The 13306-nt window shown below is 51.3% G+C and overlaps 1 protein-coding gene across 1 annotated transcript; it reads right to left on the reverse strand.

The window, feature by feature from the left end:
- Positions 1–8046: 8046 nt before the first annotated feature.
- On the reverse strand, positions 8047–10373 carry OLIG1 (oligodendrocyte transcription factor 1). The gene has a single exon (XM_025867579.2). The coding sequence runs from the start codon at positions 10259–10261 to the stop codon at positions 9431–9433; it is 831 nt and encodes a 276-aa protein (XP_025723364.1). The 5' UTR covers positions 10262–10373; the 3' UTR covers positions 8047–9430.
- Between the last annotated feature and the right edge of the window lie 2933 nt (positions 10374–13306).

Here is a 13306-nt window from a genome sequence, read left to right on the forward strand (position 1 = left end):
ATCTCTCTTATTTTTTTTTATTTTTTATTTTTTAGCCGTAGAAGCCAGTTTCAAAATCTCCCTCTGTTTCTCTCAGAACATTCTGAGGTAGAAATAGTAAATTAGCCATCCTGGCATTCCTGAGCAATTATCATGCTGGTGTGGGGCATGGGCTGTGGCCCACTGTCTGAGAATCTTATTTCAAAGTCTTTTAACACTGTTTCAGTTGCTGCAAATCAGGGCAGGTCATTAGACCTAGAATGGCCAAGTGGAATCAGCAAATCCTCATAAGGGGGCTCTTTCCAAATTCTGTGTCTGTGTGCATGTGTATGTGTGTTAATTTAAAAATGAACTTAAACCAGTTTTTTCTCGGCTGGGGGGGAAATCATTCCAATTGAAGGGGCTACTGAGGGTTACTAATTATTGCTACACACACTAGAAGCAAGCATGCCTCTTTTGAAAGCCACGGCAAACATTTTCCAAATGAACGTATTGATTTTAAAAATCTGACATGTGTAGCATTTCCCACATTCCAAAGACTTGCAGACAACCCACGACGGGAGAGATCAGTTGCCCGTCCCTTGTCTTGGTGAACCGTCTCCCAGGCTTAAGATTTTGGTGTGAGGGGCAGCGGTGTGTGGAGATCAGGCATGGCTTGGAAGACAAGACTTCTTTATTTTATCCAGTTAAGCACTGGGATGAGGTGGGATCATGTTCCAAGATTCCTTAGGTTTAATTTTCAAATGTGTTCTGATATGGCCACCCCAGGCTCCCTGCATGGAGTCACTGAGCTTCCAGGCCCAAGTGACACCCTGCTCCCTGGTGAGGGTAGGGGGAGAAAGCCAGGACTGAAGACCTGGAGGTCCCTGCAGGGCTTCAGACATTGAGGACAGCAGGGTGACCACAGGACACCACTCAGTCTAGCCCCACACCCGCCTCCCCTCCAGTTGGGCCAGATTCCCTCTGCTGCACTCCACTGTTGACCCCAGGCCCTCAGCACACGCCTGGCAGCAAACAACACGTTCAACAAAATGCTCAGTAACAGTGCTGAGACCTGTTGTTCCGGCTACGGCTGCTATTAGCCACCATCTCTATTTTTAGAGGTTACTTAAGGAAAGACAAACAACTCCAGCACCCGCACATTCTCCATCTTGCGTCCTTCCAAAGTAAGTAGCCGAACAGAATAAGAATAGTTCCTTCTGACAGAGGCGCTGCTGCTTCTTCATTTGAAGAAGTCTTTCTGCTGAGGGACATTCCTGATGCAGGCTGAAATTTGCTCCAGGCACCATCCCCCGAGGTCAGGTGACTACAAACACAAGCACTATCTTGAGAACTGATTGTCCTGTTGGCCCCCAGTAGGCAGCCACCCAGTAAGTGGGTCTTGCAGGGACCCCTGATCCCCATCCCTGTCTCACTGGCAGGGAGAAAGTCCTGCACCTTGCTGGGAGCTTCTCCCTGGCCCGACTGAGTTCTCTTCAGCCTCCATGTGCAGAGGATGGCTCAGTCAATGATTTCATTCACCCAGCCTGGTGTTTACGCCACTAGCCACAAACCAGTGGATAATGTTTGGAGTTGTCCTGAGCTGATGCCACGCGGGGTGGGAGGTGGGGGTGGGGTGGGGTGGAAAATGTCATCCCGTCCGCTTGTGGCCTCTGTGTCCAAAACAGCTGAAATGTTGTGGCTTCTGAGGAACTCATTGTCTGCTAGTCAATTGGTGAGGAGAAGGAAAATCCCGGTGCCCTCCCTTCACCTCGATCTTGGAGAAGCATTTTGGTCTCCATGGGGGCTCCACGCAATAGCGGTGGGTCCTGGCTGGGCTCTGAGAGCCAGCTTGGAAGGATGGAGCTAGCATAGGGCTCTGGAGGAGAAACCCCACAAAAGACACCATTGGGTGCAAGTTAGAGCCAGAAGGAGCTGGTGGTTTGAGAAGGTATCTTTGCTCATTCCAATGGATTTCTACATGGCACCATGGAATGCTGCCATGGGCCTATTCATGAATCGCAGGAGAAGGCTGAGCGAACACCATTGCTTTCTAAACAACCATCGGCAGTTTACATAATCATGTAAATCATGTAAATCATGTATTTCTAGGCAGTGGAAAAAACTGTACGAGAAAGAAAAAACACCCCCATTACAATAGGCACTGTGCTAACAGTTTAAACACACTGTCCAATTTACGCCCTGTGAGGTGGCTCCTGAGATGAGCAGATCTTAGAGACGACCCTCCAAGGTCAGGTGGCCAGCGAGTGGAGTGACCCATGGTGAGGCAACACCGAGGGGCGAGGAGCATCTAAGGCTTTCCAGGGCAGAGAAGAAAGGAGGGTGGGAGAGGAGTTTGGAACACAGACATCCCGGGTTCCCAGGAGTGGAGGGGGACAGGGGAGTGATTCCCTGCTCCTGTCCTTCCTGTGGCTGGGGGCGCAGTACCAGCAGGGTCAGGCCCCCCACCTCCCCCTGCCGGATGGCTCTGTGATCAGAGCTGACAACTCTCCATCTGAGTTGCTGTGGGTCTGTGTGAACAGAAAATAATAAAGGGTGGGGCACCTGGGTGGCTCAGTCGTTGAGCGTCTGCCCTCAGCTCAGGTCATGATCCCAGGGTCCAGGGATCGAGCCCCCATCGGGTTCCCTGCTCCGCGGGAAGCCTGCTTCTCCCTCTCTCACTCCCCCTGCTTGTGTTCCCCCTCTCGCTGTGTCTCTCTGTCAAATAAATGAATAAAAAATCTTATGAAAAAAAGCAAATCATAAAGGGCTAAAGGGCATCTTCTGGTGCTCTCCCAGCCCCTAGATCCATGGGTTCCATGGTCAGGAGTGGTATCAAAAGTTGTCTATTAAATGGGATGCTGTGGGGTCCAGCTTTATGTTTTTTTTTCTACACTGGTGGTGAGTGCCGTGAGAATTGTTGGTTTTACCTCCTGCCCACAACTGTCTCTGATAGAGCAAAAGGCTGTGAGGAGCCAGGACTGTGGGGGGAAATGACATCACTAGAACTTGCCAGAAGCAAGCAAATGAAACAGAACAACAGCAACAACAGGATACTCCCTTTGACGGGTAACCTAGGTAGATACAACGATAGCGAATGATCTTCAAAAGTTTTCTTTACTGATTCTTCATCTGCCTGACCGTATTTTTAAAGATCTGAATTGGAAGATACTTAATGATCACTACCATGAAAAGCTTTTTTTGGTTTTGTTTTTTGCTTTTTTGCCTGGATGCTCACAGTGACAGAAGGACCAGGGACATGTAATGTCTCGAAGCGTGTAGGCTACATGACATCTGCCTTCTGCCCCAACCACATCCCTGTATCTCATCACTGAACTGCCTTATCTCAGCCACCCCCGGAGCTGGAAACATTGGAAATTACTGTGTGCTGGGATGTGTAGAAATCTCACTATCACATTGAGTGGATACATTCTGAGTAGCATCGACCAGACCCGAGGCCAGAAGAAGAGGAGGCAGGTGGGGGTACCACCACCTTGTCTGCTGGGGAGGAGGAAGGAAATGTAGGGTCTCCCTCTTCCAGACAAAACTTTCTTTCTTTCATTGCCTGGCTTCTACAGCTTCCCCTAACCAGCCTCAGCTTCCTGAGTGTTTACCTCTTCGTGCTTTCGTGTTCTCATCGGTAAAATGGCATCATGCATGTAAAATGCTTAGAACACTGCTTGACACTTGATAACACAGTGTTAGCTCTGGTCACTACCCTTTATCATCGGCATTCCCAGTTGTGATACTTTACCACCTACCTCTACTATGAGCTGTTCTATCTTCCCACCTGCCTACCCCCCAGGTGAATTAGCTTCTCCTTATCTTTCTTCCTCCCTCCCTCTCTCCCCCCCCCCCCACAGATGAGTGTTCTAATCTGATCTTGTTATCTTGGAGTCTCCTGATTGTACCACTTTGTCGTTCTCTAAGGAGGTATCTGGATTACTTAAGCTCCAGGGACACCATAGCCTTTCTTTCTTTCTTTTCTTTTCTTTTCTTTTTTTTTTTTAAGATTTTATTTATTTATTTAACAGAGAGTGTAGAGTGCGAGAGAGCACAAGCAGGGGGAGCAGCAGAGGGAGAAGCAGGCTCCCCGCTGGTCCTGTGATCATGACCTGAGTCAAAGGCAGACACTTAACCGACTGAGCCCCCCGGGTGCTCCCACGATAGCCCTTCTTGATCTCAGTGCTCCCAACCTACAACGAGTGTTTTTCCCAGGCCCCATCACCTACCTCTGGCTGGTGCTTCCCATGTAGGGCCCACTGTCAGGGGCTCCCGTCCTCCATCCTAGGCCTTGGTGGCAGCCAGCCTGACTCCTGCTGAGCAGGCTCTTGGAAAACTCACTCACATCCATGAAAAACACTTGGCAAAAAGATGCTCACATTGTTGAGAAAATCAGAGCCCATGAGCATCAGAACACCGAGTGTCTACGTGGAAAGGGTGAAAGGCGCCACAGAAGGGAGAGCCCTTAGGATGCTGCTTTCCCTCCAGCCCACTGCCCTTGCCCATCAGGTGTCTGCTCCCTCGCCTTCTGCTGGTTGCTTTTGGAAACTTGATGACAAACATGTCACCATCAGAGGCTCTCTCAAAGGGTTTGCTTCGCCTCTGCCACTCCCTGTCACCAATGTGGGTCTCCCTCGGGGCTAAGGGGCAAGGCTGCCAGAGAAAGTTCAGGTGGTTTATCCGCAGCTGGGCACCTGGTGGGGGACTGGTCCCGAGTCTGCCTTTTTTCCATGCCGCTCATGGGGGCAGCCCGAGGGCTGGACACAAAAGGTCGGAGATTTTCCAGGAGGCAGGAAGAATGGGCTCATCTCTTGCCACAATTACTGTTTGCAGGACGTTCTAGTCCCACCAAGATAAGCCAGGGAAGCAGCTTTTGCCTCCTCCAAGCAGGTACTGGTCCCTCGCATCACTGCCTCCGACTACCTGTGTGGCCTTGAGCATGTCTCCTGAACTTCCCGGGCCTCTGTTGCCTTATTCAGTAGGGAGGAGGGTGGACAGAGAATACCTAAGTTCTCTTGCCCCATGAGCACTCTGTGGGATTTAGAGAGAGGATCTGGCACCTGCGGCCTATGTCCCCGGCCGTGGCCCACCTGTGTGTTCTATCCTCTGGCGGAGTGAAGGAGAAATGCACTCCCTTCACGTTCAATCCAAGTGACGCCCTCCCCTGAGCATCAAGAAGCCTGTAGTGGTTAAGGACGGGGACTATTGACCTGATTGTCCCGGGCTCAGCCTGAGCTCTGGCCCTTCAGTATTAGCTGGACACAAAGGGGGAAGTTCCCTGATGGAGCAGCTAATCCCATGTGAACAGAAAGAATTTGGCTTAATTTCTGATCAGGCATCTCAGCTTTTATGCTGGGCTTAGTTCAAAAGGACCGAATGGGAAGTGCTTGAAGAAGTCATTTGCAGCATCTGCGTCAATAATGAGGCTAGTCTGTGTGTAGCTTGAGGAATATCTTACTACTCTTTTCTCACACCTTAAATGTGGTTGGATAAGCTGGACCTTGCTTGAAAAAAAAATTTCTTTCCCTAACAGCTAAAACCTGCTTTAAAAAAAGTGAATTTGTGTTTTAGAAAAACACGACATTTTTCAAACATTTGCTTCATGAGCCCACTTCTGTAGAGGTGGTAATCTTCTTACTGAATATTTATTGAGTGTGAAGAAATGGAAGGGGTAGTGCATGAGCAAGACAATACCTTCTGGAGGAGATGCGCTTTCATGTGACCCTGAACCAGAGGGGTGCATGAAGCACTATTGTTAACAATCTGACCTTTGGGAAATTGAAATACTTTCCATGCTTGGAGTGGACCTCTTCCTTGATGGGGACACTCACCTTCTAAGTTATGTATTTTGCAAGGTTATATTTTCATACCTGGTGTAATCAGCTTCCCTTAGAGGAGAATATCTGTAAATAGACCATCACTCTGGGCTAGGTAAATCCCATGGTGCATTCAATCTGCTTTCTGTTTACCGATTGCTCACCTGGCCTCCCATACATCTAACAGTCTAATTTCTCAAGGCCTCATGTATTTACCCCTTAGGTTCCATTCACCCCAACCACTGGGATTGCACATTGGTGGTTGGCTGGGTGCAGGGATCTTTCTGGGCAGCGAGTCATGTGTTCTTTCTCATCTTGTTTCTGAGGCCTGGTGGACTTTTCTCAAGGAGCCTCCCTTATTCCTTCTCTTCTTCCCTAACCCCTTCAAAGATCAGGTTAAATTTGTTCCTTCTGCAAAAAGCTCGCTCTAGCTAAAATCAAGTGAGGTGGACACATCAGCTAGCTCTGTTGCACGTGACATAACATTGCCGATCTGAAAGAACAGCTCCACGGTCTACCCCATACGTGTCTAGGCTTAAACAGTGCACCTGCCCCAGGCTCTGCCTTGCCACAGACTTAACGTGGAGAGGTCTAAATTTGTTATGGACACCATATATAATTACCATTTTTCTGCTTCATCCTACAGGACTCTTGAATGCCCACTGATGCGATTTTTCAGGATGTAATCTTTTAAGGAGCGAGTCTGCTAATCTTGTTTAGCACCATAGCCAAGCGGTGCTACGTGCAGGCGGATAACTTAAATATTTTGATGAGACTCAAAACAGCTCTGCAGGTTCTTGTTAAATGCATTCATAATCTTTAGCAGTTCTGGAAAGCATGATTTTCTCAATTAAGTAAGAAAATCACACACAGTATTACCTTTCCTGTAAGCCCTGGGTACTTACTCCGATTTATAAGTAGAGACCAGAGAGAGGGAGACCACCCACCCCTTCTCTGCCCTGTTCTTTCCTATGTGTTTTGGAATGATGGTGGCATATGGCGTTGGAGTTGGGACTGCAGGGAGAATGGTTTATTTCTAGTCTCTCAGAAATATTTTTTTTTCAGGGAGGTCCTGATTTGATTTTGATTTAGTTGTCGATTTTTACTTTGGGTTCCGAGTCAAGATGCAAGGCAAACAAGGATGGGGATTAAATAAGCAGAAAATCCCCATTCAAATTTACTTATTCCAAAAGCCTGTGACTTTTCTGATGGCAGAGTCTGGGAAGAATGAGAAGCTCTTTCCTGAAATGTGTTGGTGCATAAGAGCTTCTCTCTCATATATCCTCTCCTGCCTCCTCCTTGAGGAAATAGACACTTAACCAGCATGGTCGGGAAGGCAATTCCATCCTTCCAGCATGTGCACCACTCTCTGCACCCTACAACATGTTCCCAAAAATGAATGCTCACTATCCCTAAGTGCATCCATACCTCAGAATAAACCAACATGTTTAAAGTGAAGTCACCTCAGGTTTTCTTTCATTTCCTGCAGATTAAGGGGGACACTTTTCTCTTTTATTAACCCCATGCCTTTAAACAGTAGTTGGATTTCATTAATAACTACAAAATGTTTAAATATTGCATGTGAGCAAGTCAACATTCCAAATTCTTTGTAACATCACCAGTCACCCAGAGGAGCTGTTTTGCCTCTTAGAATGATGTCTAAGGTCATGACTTCCTAGGAGACAACTCTAACCTTATGTAAAGAATGGGGGAAGCTCATAGCTGTATGACACTGTTTAAGTTTCTGTCCACTGAGATGGAAAAGGTGGGTTGTTGAGAAGGATGTTGACACACAAAATAATTTTATGATCAATGTATTTTTAAACTCATTTTTAGAGGAGGAAGTAGTCAAGAGATCCATCTTGGCTGAGAGCTAATGACTGAAGTTGACTTCCACCCACTCACTTTCGGTCCTTATATTTCTGCCTGATGCCTGAACCTGACATGCAGATGCCTACTCATTAGATCATTTTACAAATCAGGAAGCCAGGTTTAAAAACTTTGAACCTTGGTCATATTTAACCATTAACCTTCATCCTGAGGATCTGAATCCACCAGCGCACCAGGGCATTTTATTATTATTATTATTATTATTATTATTTTAAGTAGGCTCTGCCCAGAGCGCGGAGCCCAGCGCGGGCTTGAACTCGGGACCCTGAAATCAAGACCTCAGCAGAGATCAAGAGTCGGAGGCTGACCCGACTGAGCCACCCAGGCGCCCCACCAGGGCATTTTTATTAACAAACAAATCAGAGGAAAATGTTAGGTCTTTAAATGTTTTATTTTGTTGATTCTTCACAGAGCAACAAAACAAAGTTAGAGATAAAATAAAATGCCAGTTAAATTCGGCTACTACCAACAACCAAAAACCTTAAGCAGAGACTTCAAAGCAAGCTGCTGAAAGATCATAAAATAATCTTGGGTGAAATAATTTGTTAACGTCTGTAACAAATCAAGACCGGTCATCCAGGCAGTTCTTCAAATGTAAAGCTGCGGGAAGACCTGCCCAGAGCGCTGGGCAAAGACCCCTCGCGCAAAGGGACGGCGCAGAAAGCGCCATCCCGCCGTCGCCACCGCAGCGGGGACCCGCCGAGCCGCCGGGAGGTTTGGGGCTCAGGTCCTCCTCTGCGTCTTTTAATGAGAAAGTTAATTAGCGATCGTGCTTTCAGACAAGAGTGGCGGTGACTGCGAAGTGCCGTGTTACCTATTTTAGTAAACCGAGAACATCGTCTGCGTCAAAGGGGTTGGTTTCTGTTTTTAAGCAAGCTCAAATGTTGGTTACGCTACCTTGGGGGAAGGGGAAACAAAATGGTGAATCTCAAGTTCTAAATTGTCTTTTTAAGAAGACCCCAGGATTTAAAAGCGAATAATCTCCGCAACAAAACCCCTGCTTAGGCGATTCTCAAAAATTGCACTCTAACAGCCAGGGTATAAAAGCGGACCAACTTCCCAACCCAGCACACCCAAGGACTCTAGAGTTATCAGCGCCTCCTCCCACGGTACCGCGATGCCAACTGTCCCGCCACAGCCGAGGGTCAGTCCGTCTACTAAGCCCGGGACCATCTGCGCGGACTAATTGGTCTTTCTCGGCTTCCTGAGGTCGGGCAGCCTCTTTTGACAGGGCTTGGCTGGTAGGAACAAAGGAGTATGTGACCTCTGGCTGGGGAGAAGCAAAAGAACCCTTTCCCTGCCCTCGGAGAGCAGCCACTTGGCCCCCTGATTGGGCAGGTGTCGCCTCTTTGAGCCGTGGCGCTAGGACTGTCCTCCTGCTGCACCCAGAGCAAGCCAAAGCCACCGCGCGGTGCCCTAAAATCCGCACCACCCCCGCGAAGCGCAAGACTCCAGGGACCGGGAGAGACGGGAGCTGGGCAAGAGCGGGGTTGGGAGCGCGCACTTGCTGCCCAAAGCAGCCGGAATGGACTCAGGACCCCCCCAGTGGCCCCAACGCTCCGTCGAACATCCGCTCGCGTCACTTTAATTTCCCCGGGGTGGGGGCGGGGAAGGGGGCGCCCCACGGTCCCTTCCTCTGGGCCAGAAGGTTGGAAGTGCCCTCCGTGCTTGGCTAGCCATCCCCGAGTGCAGGGCGCGGGGGCGCGGAGAAGCGGGGCGGCGGGAGGCCGGGCCTAGGTCGCACTCCCGGCCCGCGCGGGCCCTCACTTGGAAAACTGCGCCTGCACTGCGGCCAGGCCCAGGCCGGCGGGGACGAGGTGCGGGAACTTGCAGACCGCGCAGGTGCAGAGGCCTGGGCCGCCCGCGCCGCCGCCCGCGCCGCCGCCGGGGAGCGCGAACTGGCCGCACGGCGGCTCGTCGAGCGCCAGCGACAGGTACTTGGCGGGGCGCAGCGCGTCGGGAGGCCCCACGGCGCCAGGCGCCAGCAGCACGGAGCCGGGCGCGGCGGCCAGCAGGGGCAGGCCGGCCAGCAGCAGGCGCGGCGCGGCGGGTCCGGCGCCCTCGCCCAGAGCGCGGCGCAGCTCCTGCAGCGAGCTGCCCAGCAGCAGGATGTAGTTGCGGGCGAGCAGCAGCGTGGCGATCTTGGAGAGCTTGCGGCCGGGCGCGCCCTGGCAGTGCGCCGCCGAGTAGGGCAGGATGACCTCGCGCAGCGCGTCCATGGCCAGGTTCAGGTCCTGCATGCGCTTCCGCTCGCGGCTGTTGATCTTGCGCCGCAGCTGCTGTTGCTGCTCCTCTTTGGCGTCCGCCCGGGAGCCGCCGCCCGCGTGCGCGCCGGGCCCCGTTCCCGCGCCCAGCGGCTCGGCGGGCGCCTCCGGCTTCTCGCGCGCCGCCTTGGGGAGGAGGGGGGCCGCCGTGGAGGAGGAGGAGGAGGTGGAGGAGGAGGAGGAGGAGGAGGAGGAGGAGGAGGAGGGCGGCTGCCGGTAGCCCACCAGCTCGTACAGGGAGGCCCCGAGCTGCACGTCTCCGGGCCGCTGTGGCCGCAGCATGGTCGCGGGGGCCGCGTTCACGCGCGCCTGGGAAAGCGCATAGTACATCTGGGGGGCGGTGGGGGCGGCCGAGGGCGCCCTTCAGGAACGCCCCGGGGTGGGCCCTTCGGCAGGCCGCCCCTCCCCGCCGACCTGCGCGCGGGCAGCCGATGGCAGGGCAGCAGCGCGCTTCCGACCGCTTTAAACCCGGCTTGGGAACCTGCGGGGCCGCGGGCCGCTGGGCGCAGCCAATGGGGGCGCGAGGCCGGGTTCAGGCGCGTGCTCATTGGCCGCTCCGCCTCAGCCGGCGCGGAGGTGCGGCTGGCACCGCTCAAGAAGGTTATTGTGCCCGCCGGGGTGAGTGTCACAGGACTGGCCCCCGGGAGGGAGGGGAGGGACGGCGCCTTTTGGGGTGAGATGCGCTTGTTGCTGGAGGACTGGTTGCACTGCCTCCTCCTCTCTGCCTCTGCTTTATTGTATACACGTGCATATCGTCAATTGTGGTCAAAGGCAAGCAACATAATATTTACGATCTTAAGCATTGTAATGTATACACTTAATAGTGTTTAGTACATTCGCACTGCCGTGCAACCGGTCACAGAACTCCTCATCCTGCAAAACTGGAGCTCGGTGCTCATTAACCAGTGACTCCCTATCCACCCCCTGTGCAACTCTTGGAAACCACCAGTCTTCTGTCTATGCATTTGACTTTAAGTGGAATCATAAAGCATTTGTCTTTAGTGACCGGCTTGTGTCCTCAAGGTTCATCCGTGTTGTTGTAGCCCTTGTTAGAATTTGCTTCCTTTTAAAGGCTGAATGATACTCCATTGTGTTTGTACACCATATTTCGTTTACCCATTTCTCCATAGATGGACACTTGGGTTGCTTCCACCTTTTGACTTTTGTGACTAATGCTGCACTGAACATGGGTGTAACATATATATTTTTTAAATTTTAAATGTGTGATTTCTGGCCAGGTTTTGAGGGCCAAATTTCTAGGCTCAGGGACTACTAGTAGTAGAATAGTTACTCCAGGCCACTCTGTCTCCCCTACCTCTGATTGAAAGGTTTTTAAGGGACTTAGGAGCTTTGGGGGTCAGGTACTTTTCCTCCCCAAAAGGGATTTGTAGTCATTCTACCAGTGACTCCACTCTTGTTGAAGCAAAAACCACACAGAAATTGGCCTCTTATCAGAAACAAGCAAACAAAAATCCACCCACATGCTCATATCTGTTGAGGGTGGGACTGTATCTTTCTCTTCCCCAAATGACATACTTGGTGGCTCTGGAAGTTTTCTACCCCGATGCCTGGGCATACTGCTGCAGCCTGTCATCATAGCATGGCAAAGTGGCACGGGGAAGAGGGCTTTGGTATCTAAACCTCTGCCCCCTACTAGCCCTCTGTGGCTATTAAAATCTAATTAATTGGGGCACCTGGGTGACTCAGTCTGTTAGGCATCTGCCTTCGGCTCAGGTCATGATCTCAGGGTCCTGGGATCAAGCCCGGTGTAAGGCTCCCTGCTCAGTGGGGAGCCTGCTTCTCCCTCTCCCTCTGCCCCTCCCCCCGCTTGTGTTCTCTCTTTCTCCCTCTCTCAAATAAATAAAATCTTTAAAAAATCTAATTAATTAAAATAAGATCTAGTTAGAAATTTCGTTCCTGAGTTGCACCAGCATTGTTTGAGCATTTAGCAGTTCCAGGTGGCTAGAAGCCATCAATTGGGCAGCACAGATAGAGAACATAACCTTCGTCACAGAAAGTCCTGTGGGACAGCGTGATGTCAAGGGTAACAGAAAGAAAATGAGGTTTTCCATCTTGGTCCTCTTTGGGGTAAGAAGAGGGACGTCTGTCCACCATGGAAACTGATTCCAGCTCGAGGAACCTATTGGCTGGGCTTGCTGATTTCAGGGCTTGCTGATTTCAGGGCTGCTTCGTTTCCATTTTCTTCCACCAACATTTGCTCCATAGGCTCACTCTGATCGCTGCTTCTGACCTCTAGCTCTCTCTGCGACATCCTGCCCATGCCTTGGTTCAATTCCAATATTACTTTCCTTTTGAAGCCTTGATGATTTCTCATCTTTCCCACCTCTCATCATGTTTGACAAACCATTGATAGTGTGTCCCTGTGGCCTAAATTGTGTTATTTGGAGATCATCTCCACATTTGGGTGTGATTGCTTTGAGGGTGGGGACCACCTGTTCACTTCTCTATCCTTCCAAAGCCCAGCACAGGGCTTTGCTACTACTGTGTGTCTGGGGGTGTCTAGGGATGGGTCTGAGATCTCCCTAGTTCACAGGCTCATCCCTTGAGATGTTCAAACTCCCAACGTGCTTTAATCCAGGAGTTTCCTATAGGTTTCATGGAGAGGGAAGGACCCTGGTAGGACCCCCTGATCCTCAGGAGGCCTTGACTTGACGAAGTGTTGGAGAGGCCACGTGGGAAGAGAGTCAGAAACCTTGGGCGGTGGGGAGCTGAGTCTCTAAGCAGAAATGTACTGACAGAAAGGAGAGAGATCAAGCAAATCAACCTCAGAAATTCCAAGAAGGTGAGCAACTCACTTACCGTTTGAGAAGCATTCTGCTTTTCAAAGCATGTTTACAGACGTCTGGTTCTCCCTGGAACCCTGTGAGCTGAGCATTTTTAAAAAACCCCTGCTGTAGATGGTATACCTGAGGTTCCCGGGGCGCAGTGGGCTTCTGGGGTTGACGGTGCGCCTTCGGACAGGAGGTGCAGAGTGGCACCATCAGGAGCTGGCTTCTAGAATTCCCTCCAGCTGGACCAGGCTTCCAGCAAGCCAAGAGGAGGCCACGAGGGGGAGGGTTGGCGACCAGGGGGATAGGACAGAGGGACCAGCCCAGGCCAAGCCAGTATCCACCAGTTGATGGGTTCCAGCCAAGTCCCAGAAGAGAGGGCTCCTGGGATCCCACCTCGGTAAACCCTGCACTAGGTGCCCACCTTCACCCTGGGGACCCCTCTGTCCTGCAGCGGAGGTACCATAGTGGGGCATTCCTCCTCTGTCCGCATGCGGGGCAGGGGCCATGGAACCTTTCCTTGCCAGCAGGAAGAGGAAGTGAGTGAGAGAGACAGAAGCTAATGCCTGGGACAGAGTGGCCAGAC

Source organism: Callorhinus ursinus, unplaced genomic scaffold, assembly GCF_003265705.2.
Source record: "Callorhinus ursinus isolate GAN/ISIS: 27379988/994484 unplaced genomic scaffold, GSC_fseal_2.0 scaffold1, whole genome shotgun sequence".
Lineage (NCBI taxonomy): Eukaryota > Metazoa > Chordata > Mammalia > Carnivora > Otariidae > Callorhinus > Callorhinus ursinus.

Coding starts and splice junctions, on each gene's coding strand:
- OLIG1 (XM_025867579.2), bottom strand. CDS start 10,261: ATGTACTATGCGCTTTCCCAGGCGCGCGTGAACGCGGCCCCCGCGACC.